Genomic DNA, 9,356 nt, shown 5'->3' on the forward strand with positions numbered 1-9,356 from the left:
CTGCTGTTTATTGCAGTGATGGATAGTGATTTCCCAGCTGGCAGTGCACAGGCAGCAGCATACTTTGCTGCTCAAGGGAAGCTTGTCAACCCATATAGCATTCCAGTTTCTGGTCCAGCACCCAGTCCTCTTGCTGAGCCCACTCACCCTGCTCATAGACTTCACAGGTTGGCATGCGTCAGCATGGCATTGGCATTCTTTCATAATTACTTAGAATGTAATGTTTCAAGATTGTAGGTATGGACCAGAGTTCTAAATACCCCAATGATAACACTTGGAAATTGGAACCTATATATTTCATGCAAACATATGCCCTGCTGTTCTAAATCAAAGAACTTAAGACCTGCATCAGAGCTTTCTGGTGAATTATTCAGTAGGTTAAAAGAGGTTAAAAAAAAAAAAGAAGTGTCATATGATATGTAATAAAAAAAATGAAAACCTTTGTAGACTCCAGTACTCTATCAAAGTAAATTTTTCAATTTCTTGCTCAGAATTTCAAGAGTCAAATGCATGTGTTTGTTGCAGACATCACCGACCATTAGGGCGAACACATTCAGCACCATTGCCTCTTGGCCATCCTGCTTTCCAGCAAACACAGACACAACAACAACAGCAGCAACAACAACAGCAACAGCAACAACAGTCTCTGTTGTTGCAACAGCAACATGAACAATATTTGAAGGAGAACCAGAAATTGTACCTTAAACAGGTGTGGTATTGATTTCTTGGTTAGCTCTTTCTGACTAAAGGTACGTAAGAAAGTGGTATTAGTTGATCTTGAAACTTTTACATCAAATGTTATTAGTTGACAACAGTGTCGTAAGATGTTAATCTTGCATTGATGTGTTCTTCAGCACATACGGCAAACAGTCCTTCAGAGAGCTGGGAGTAAAAGTCACATGGAAAATGTGGATGAAGAAACAGAAGTGAAGCTTGCACAGGTACCTAGACATTTTTGATCTCTTTCTTAAAACTGTCTGGCATGTCTTGCAGCATTAAACACACTGGATACTTTTTTCCTTTTTTTAACAAAAGGCTGCTATAGCTGCAACAAACAGGAAGCTTATGCATGTTCACTTGAGGTGATAACTGGATCTAGTGTGTTAATTCTAACCTTCGAAAATGACTGTCAAAGATATTGCATGAAGTGCAACAGAATAACAACAATCAGGAGATTTTATAGTATGATACTCCAGCCAAAACACATTCACACAGGATATGTAACTGGTGTAGAGTGTGATTGCTGACCACTCTCTGACACCAAGGCCTCTGTTTGACAATTTCAAGGGAGCCAGAAAGAGGCATGGCAGTGGTAGGAGGAGATGATAAGTGGTGTTGACTAGCATTATGATGTAGCATCAGTTCACAGACCAAACTGCTTAAGAGTTATAGTTCTATAGCTCACAGTGCAGATTTACTGTCAGGAAATATTATTTAATCTGGGACAGAAACAGATGATTTGATACTCGGAATAGTCTTGTTAGTAGATCCTCCATGGATTGATAGGATTCACTTGATCACAAAGCAGCGAGGATAGACCACATTGCATTAGCATGGACTTTGTGACCTTTTCACCAACAACTTGCACAATTTTTCTTAAACAGAATTTGTATGTTGTGATTTTGGTGTTCTTTAACTGACATCTTGCACTTGCTACTCAGGTAGTGTTGCAGATGGTGACATGCCCACTGAGGCTGTGCTAAGTGCATGATGATGTTGTATCTGCAGTTTGCATGTATCAGAATGGCAAGCATGATTATTCTGCTTAGTTTTTTTTTATTTGTGTGGAAATTGATTCTAAATTACAGACCACATCAACATTCCATGTCCAAAAAACAAACATCCCATTAAAATATCAAATATAACAGGGGGTAGGTGAGAGTGGGAAGATGTAAAATTATATCTTCACACGCCATACTTTTTCCATTAATCAAAAGGTCATGTTAACTGATATTTGTGGGGTTGATCAGGAGCAGTTAAACTGCTTAAAGATAGTGGGATGCTAATTTTGTAAACTAAATACTATTTCTATTATCCCTCAGGTTAAAGATCTAGTGGAGGTCATCTTTTCCCTAATGTGTAAAAGTGCAAGATAATATTTTCCAAATTTGATTAAACATCCATTTTGAGTTTTCAAGATACATGCACCTGAAAAGAGGTCAGCAACACAGACATCAAGACTTTACATGGATGTTGTATATTTTATAGAGGCTACAACAAATGGCTTCAATAAAACCATGTGCATCTGTGGAGAATTGGGACATTACAAGTTTGACCTCTTTCTGAGTATGCTGGTGTTTGTAGTCCTGCATCTTGAAAATGGAAGGATTTATCTGCTCAGGCTTTGTAGAATAATATCTTGCACTGAACTTTACTCCGTTCAGTAAAAAAGAAAAACTCCACTAGATTTTGACATGAGAAATAATAGTACTGGTAGGTACTTTATAGAAATAATGTTTATTGTTCAGTATAAATAACAGAATTAACTGTTCATATTAATAAAATAGCAGCACTGCTTTTAACTGCAACAAGTTCAGAGGTCTGTTTATTGTCATAAAAAGATAGCTGCTGATATTTGCATTGTCATCATTCTACTTCATTCTCGTTGGGGATTTTATGGAAACTATAAAAGACATTGGAGTTGTTGTAAAGCATAAATTGCTGAATTTCCCTTCTTCTTCTATGGTCTTTGATGATGATGATAAAATATCATCTTTATTTGTCCACTGCACATAATAAACCAGACCATGTGATTCAGGTTTTAAAATAACCTATGCAGTTACGTCTTGTACTTTGGGAAGTCTTAACTCATTTAAACTATGTACTGCTGAGAGCCAGCACTTGAATCATGTGCAGCTAACAGCTAGCATTTTTGTGGAATAAAATGAAAATGAAATTCTGTAATGTAGTTAGTAACAGTTTTTTTTTCATTGGAGAATGCTTGTATGTGTGGGCACTTTGACATCTGTGGCTGTGTATAGAAGCCATAACTGTGACAGTTGTAAGGCTGCCACTTGCACTACTAGCATGGTGCATGTGAATGTGCAGGAACTGAGGGAGTGTCGAGAACAGGAGACTGTTGAACACAGATGGGAACCCGTCAAGATGCTGCCAGTACAACCAGAGGTTGATTATACTTATATATGAGTAGATATATAAAGTAATTAATCTTGATCCTTGATAGTGTTTCTTTTAAATGCCATTTCACTAATCAGACAAAGGATCAGTGTCAGAAATTCATGCATGTGAATGCATGACAGTGTGCATGTGTGTGTGCTAGTGTATGCATGTGCATGAATATGTTTGTTTGTGCATGTTTTTATCTACAGTTTTTTAGTGCTTTTATGCAAATTAAAATATATATGAACATTGTGTTCATTATATTTATTGGTGTCCCATATTTAGTTCTTCTCTTTTGGTTGTGTGATTTTTATGTTGTTTTTTTTCTAACCACCTGACCTTAGAAAGGGGTTGATATTGTAGTTTTAGTTTTATTTTAGTTTTAACAAGCAAGTATTATATCTTTCAAACTCTTCACCGTCAGTTCATTGATTTCTATTTAGATGATTAGCGAATGTAAAAAAAAAACACTTTGAAAGTGCATGTTGTCATGCTGGTCTTACCTTACAAAATAGTGTCAAGCAAAAATTACTTTAAAGCAACATAACTGATGTCCATGTTAAAAAGAGTTAACAAGTTGAAAGTCAGTGCTACACTGTTCTATATGTACTATATAAAGCTATGTTAAAGGCAGTTCTTAAATAGGAACATCCTTAAAGAATTTTGTATTGATTGTGTGTGCATGTATGTGTGTGTATATATATATATGCATTCATCACTATAAATGTTGACTGCAGGAAATGAAAGAACCAGAGATGAAGATGGAGGAGGGAGTTTTAATGCCAAGTGAGCTTGAACGGCAGCAGAGGGAGCGGGAAGCATTTCTCTGCCAGCAGCGGGACATCATCAAAGGCCGTCATGGACGTCACTCCCACCATAGACCCTTATCTCGCACTCAGTCCAGTCCTCTAGTCACCTTTTCTGTGCCACCACAGCAGCCAGCTGATCCAGGGCCTGTTAACTACACATTTACCACTGGTAAGGCATCCATGAGAATGTGACATCTTAGGATAACTCTTAGCAGCCCATAGTCCACATTAATCACATAGATTGTGAAAAGCTATTCTGAAAAAAAGAATTATTGCAGGTATGCCTTGGCATTTTTTTCAGTAAAGTCTTTCGATAGAGATTTGTCAGAATATTATAGACTTAGTCTTTAAGTTTGAATAAGGGATAAGAGAGAAGCAATAAGGGTTTGGGAACAGAGCTGAAGAGGTTTTTTTTTTGTGCTTTAGGTCTTGCCTATGATACAATAATGCTCAAGCACCAGTGTACCTGCAACAATGATGAAAGCCACTTGGAGCATGCTGGCCGCATCCAGAATATTTGGGCACGACTGACAGAAACCAACCTTGTCTCTCAGTGTGAAGTGAGTGTTGGCTAGATGTGTGGCCAGTCCCATAAGACTGGTCATTGTGCCAATGTTTTGATACAAAAGGCTTGATGTGCATGAATGTAAGGCTGTTGGTCGGGTATTCTGAAGGTCACAGGAGTGATGTTTTTTTTTTAAATACTTTTCACATGCCATCAGCAATCTTTATGTCATGTATGCAGTGGCATTGTCTTCAAAATCTTGTCCTTACTTCTTATGTTCAAAATGTATGTGCAGTAGTGAATGTGTTTACATACATGTCTACAAGCATTATTCTGAAAATAAATTTTGTTATGTTGGTTGTAGAAATTGTTTTAAACATCTGCACTTTTTCTTTGTCATTCAAAGGAATTTATGTCATAACATGAGTTTTTTAATTCAGAGAATCCGACCCAGAAAAGCTACTATAGAGGAGTTACAAAGTTGCCATACTGACCTGTATGCTGAAATATTTGGAGGAAACCCTTACAATAGACAGCGGTTGATGGGTAAGAATATTTTGAGAATATTTTTAATGCTCATCTTTTTGCATCTACTTGTTGGCTACAGTCATTATGCAAGATTTGATCACTACACTATAGCAGTAGTGATCAGAATCATACAGTAATTGTGCCATGTTCAGTGTACTAAATTATGGATTCTACACAAATGATTTTCATACAATGGCTGACCAGTATGCAAGAGTCTTTAGCATGTGTTGGTCTTGTACCTATTGCTGGAATGAGAGAAGGAGAATTAACTAGATTTAAAAGTTTTGGCATTGGACAATAATATCAGTAAACCCATGAAGCATTTCGGCAAGTGAAAGTTGATTAGTTTCCCACAAGGAGTCATGGCTGTAAGACAAAGCAGAGCATAAGGAAAATAAGGCTATTTAATCAGCATCCTTGCTGAAAAGATCCACAGTCATCCATGATAGAACCAGCAAAATGATTACCAGTGGTGACCTGTCCATTTGTAGTTGAAGTGTTTGAACATGTCCATACTGTGATGTTGTCCCTAGTACATATGATGTTGCCTTATTGGTTTCAGAGAATCTGCCAATGCGATTCTGCTTTTTATTATGCGGTGGTATTGGTGTTGACTCTGACACAGTGTGGAATGACATGCATACATCAACAGCAGCCAGGATGGTGAGCTGTAGCACAGCACTTTTCTCAACACAGCCATGTTGTCTTCATCATCCACTCATTTCAAATAGCAGAAACATACTATTGCATCAGTTAATTGTTTTATAGAGGCTTCATATTCCTGTGGTTGATATACCCTACTTCAGAGCCTTAAAAACTTCAACTCGACAGACTCATATAACTTGCATAAATCAATTTGCCATGTCACTACAGCTTTCTTTATCAAGTTATTTGTGGGGAGGTTAAATTAACTGTGTAATTTAGGATCAAGACAGTTAAATTAATCTAGTGTGTCTTTGTATTGATTGAAATAATCAGACTTTTTTTAGTGAAAAGAAATTCTCAGATCCTTAAACATTTTTGGAAGGCCAATATATAAGGATCACTTTTGTTTTTAAAGTAAAAGGCATTAGGTTTGATGGTGGATTGATAGATTTGTTTGTTTTCTCCACCAGGCAGCAGGATGTGTAGTTGAGCTTGCATGCCGAGTGGCGTCTGGTGACTTAAAGGTATAATGATTTGATTTTTGACAGGGCAGAATTTGTCTATTCTCTGTGTGTGTATTTTTTCATACTTATAATTGGAGGTTTGTATTCGTGGAAAATCATACTTTTAAGAAAGCGTTCAAAAAATTTAATTATTGATTCATATATTTTAATATATTTTTAAGAGTTAAAATCTATGATTGATGAGAAGCAATCTCTGTTTTACATGGATTTTAAAATACCCTCATTTCACCTTTTTTTTCTCTTTTTTTTACCTTAGAATGGGATGGCAATTGTACGGCCGCCGGGACACCATGCTGAGAAAGATCAGGCAATGTAAGTTTGCTTCCTCTAGTCGGGTTGGGATGGGATCCATAAAGTTCTTTAGTTCTGTGGTCTGTGTTTTTTGAAATGACCTTAAACAGGACTGATTCTATGTTTAGAGCAGAAAACAAGGAATTAGAAGTGTGTGCAACATGGGAAGAAAAGTAGATCATTTATGTTGGTGGTAGTGTTGTGGAGTGTTGAATAAAAGGCTGAGTGAGTGACATCTAAAGATTCTGCACTCTTTCCCTCTGCTTTATGATTCATTACCACAGCCACGCATAGCCATTATTTTCAAACCCTTGTACTTAATGTCTGTTGATTGTTGCAGGGGCTTCTGCTATTTCAACTCCATCGCAATCGCTGCCAAGCAGCTGCGTGAGAAAATGAAGCTGAATAAGATTCTCGTTGTTGATTGGGTGAGAACCTGCATAGTTTGTGAGAAGTGTGTTTGAGTGTTTCTACTGTTTTAGCCAGGTGCTGACTTACCTTGCAAAGGAGACCTTGAATACTAAAATGCTCTGTGCAAGAGCTGTTTCTAATTGATCATTATTTTTCTTTATCTCACTTTTTTCCTTCTTTTACACCTGTCTGTGCTGACTGGCCATTAGTGTTGAAAGCCTTTTCTTGTGCATTTGGAACATGTACACCACATTTTCACTCTCAAATCTTTGCCCTTTCTCTTCTCCTCTCACACAAGCACCCTCAGCCACTGCTGCTTCTAATTTCTTAGTACTGATGTCATAGCTTTCACAACAACAATTGCACTGGTTTCATTGCAGGATGTTCATCATGGGAATGGAACACAGCAGATGTTTTATGAGGATCCCCATGTTTTGTATATATCGATTCATCGTCATGATAATGGCAATTTCTTTCCTGGAACTGGGGCACCAGGTGAATGTGGAGCTGATTCAGGTCAAGGGTACAATGTCAACATTGCTTTTGGAGGTGGCCTAAACCCTCCTATGGGTGATGCCGAGTATCTCACAGCATTTAGGTCAGTCTTTTTCACAGTTGTCGTCTGTTTTTTTAACATCAGGGTCCTTTGATACTATTAGAATTGCAAGTAGATTGAGTACAGCTGGTTTATGTTGTTAGCATCAATTCCATGGTAAAGTGTGTTGAGTAGTTAACTAAATGTGTTTGGTATCCAGCAGCATTAGCTTGTGTTGTTGTTACATGTTTTGCTGTCAATAAATGTTGCTATTGCTGCTTTTCGACAGAACAATTGTAATGCCTATAGCTCGAGAATTTGGACCAGAATGTGTTCTTGTGTCTGCTGGATTTGATGCTGCTAAGGGTCATCCTACTGCCTTGGGAGGTTATGAGGTGTCTGCAGCATGTAAGTTATATACATACTTTTTTTTCTTAATTTATAAGCTGTCTGAAGTTTTACTTTGTCTTAATTGCCATTTTTTAGATTTTTTTTGGGTGGGTCCTCAGTCACTATTGATAAGTCATATGAAAAGTATTTACAGTTTTGTTTTAATACATCTTTGTGCACATTTGAATTAGAAATGTACTGTTATTTTTAGTACACTGGAATGTCATTTGTCTTGCATTAGGCTTTGGTCACATGACACGGGAGCTCATGTCTCTGGCTGGTGGTAAGGTGGTTCTTGCACTTGAAGGTGGCTATGACATTTCCAGTATCTGTGATGCCTCAGAGGCATGTGTACGGGCTCTTCTTGGAGAGGAGGTAATGAATGTATATAGGCTTATAGATTTTAATTCTAAAAGACAAAATTAATAAAGGTTTTTAGATGATTAGGCCACTATAGATGTAAATTTCCAATCCAGTCTTTCTTATGGTTGAGGTCTAGTAACACATGACCAGCTGCAAGGAATATGTAAAAGCTTATTTAGCGTGTGAAGGAAATATGAAAAGAAGGGAGCCAAATAGTGAAGAATTATCTTTTTATCTTTTTGGTGTAGGGAGAGTATTCTGCTGCCTATTATGAGTAACTGGGGCTTTGGAGCTTGCGAAAAAAAAAATCAATTTCGTATTGTCATGTAATGGTTTGTTGGTCAGGTCATTGGAGCAATCCATGTTTTAAGAAAGCATGCATAATTGTTATAGCTGCTGCCTATTTCTGAGGAGGAATTGACACGACCCATCTGCAAACCTGCTATGGAGACCTTGGAAACTTCCATCAGAATTCAGTGTGCGTACAGTTTTCAAAACAGGATTGGCATTTTTTTTCTGGCAAAGCATGTTAATGTTATGACTTGATGGATAATCTTTATCTCACATGATGTTCATTGTATTTCCTTGCTTGTTTGGCTGCCATTATTATCAATTTAGTAAAATTAAAATCACATACATATAGATCTAACTTACTATGTAGTGCTTAATGTGTGTTAATTGGAACCCCCCGCCCCACCCCAAAAAAAAAAAAAGAGAGAGAAAATTGAGATATGTATTTCAGGCATCAAACAGTGTCTGTGGAATTTTTGTTCTGATTATTCTCATGCCTCTCTTGTTTGTCTGGGCAGATCGCCATTGGCCTTGTGTAAAGCGGTATCTAAACACAATCAACCAGACTCTCATGGAAGCTCAGAAACTGGATTCTGTGGAAGCCGACACAGTCACTGCACTTGCCTCTCTCTCTATGGTCACAGCCAAACGAAGGTACTACCTTTTTTTTTAAATTAAACTAGTACTTGCTTTAATAGCAAAATTTTAAAGAAATCATAGTCCCTTAACCATCCAGTTGTTGGGGACCGAGGTGATGGAGACTGTACTTTTCTCTGGGCCAGCTTTTTGTGAGTGTAATGCTCATCTGTCTCTCACTGCTTTTCCTTCCCCAGCAGTCTAAAGAGTCATTCAACAGGGGGAAGTATGCTGTGCCATAGGCAATGATCTAGCTAATGTGCTTGGAAAAACTGATACAAATGGAGCACTGAATATTCTGAGCACAT

At 37.5% G+C, this 9,356-nt stretch overlaps 1 protein-coding gene across 7 annotated transcripts in view; it reads left to right on the plus strand.

Moving 5' to 3' along the window:
* LOC112563480 (histone deacetylase 4-like) overlaps nucleotides 1-9,356 on the plus strand; it is a 71,964-nt gene that overhangs the window by 52,522 nt on the left and 10,086 nt on the right. For 6 of the 7 annotated variants that reach the window (XM_025237363.1, XM_025237371.1, XM_025237367.1 and 3 more), the window contains 16 exons: nucleotides 17-167; nucleotides 526-709; nucleotides 855-941; nucleotides 3,049-3,126; nucleotides 3,858-4,098; nucleotides 4,356-4,489; nucleotides 4,875-4,980; nucleotides 5,525-5,625; nucleotides 6,078-6,131; nucleotides 6,388-6,443; nucleotides 6,763-6,850; nucleotides 7,214-7,431; nucleotides 7,658-7,776; nucleotides 8,000-8,133; nucleotides 8,515-8,599; nucleotides 8,931-9,066. In XM_025237363.1, coding sequence (XP_025093148.1) covers nucleotides 17-167; nucleotides 526-709; nucleotides 855-941; nucleotides 3,049-3,126; nucleotides 3,858-4,098; nucleotides 4,356-4,489; nucleotides 4,875-4,980; nucleotides 5,525-5,625; nucleotides 6,078-6,131; nucleotides 6,388-6,443; nucleotides 6,763-6,850; nucleotides 7,214-7,431; nucleotides 7,658-7,776; nucleotides 8,000-8,133; nucleotides 8,515-8,599; nucleotides 8,931-9,066 — 1,972 coding nt within the window. The remainder of the gene's footprint in view (nucleotides 1-16; nucleotides 168-525; nucleotides 710-854; nucleotides 942-3,048; nucleotides 3,127-3,857; nucleotides 4,099-4,355; nucleotides 4,490-4,874; nucleotides 4,981-5,524; nucleotides 5,626-6,077; nucleotides 6,132-6,387; nucleotides 6,444-6,762; nucleotides 6,851-7,213; nucleotides 7,432-7,657; nucleotides 7,777-7,999; nucleotides 8,134-8,514; nucleotides 8,600-8,930; nucleotides 9,067-9,356) is intronic. The other variant, XM_025237368.1, reaches the window with a different exon arrangement.

Source organism: Pomacea canaliculata, linkage group LG5 (genome assembly GCF_003073045.1).
Source record: "Pomacea canaliculata isolate SZHN2017 linkage group LG5, ASM307304v1, whole genome shotgun sequence".
NCBI lineage: Eukaryota > Metazoa > Mollusca > Gastropoda > Architaenioglossa > Ampullariidae > Pomacea > Pomacea canaliculata.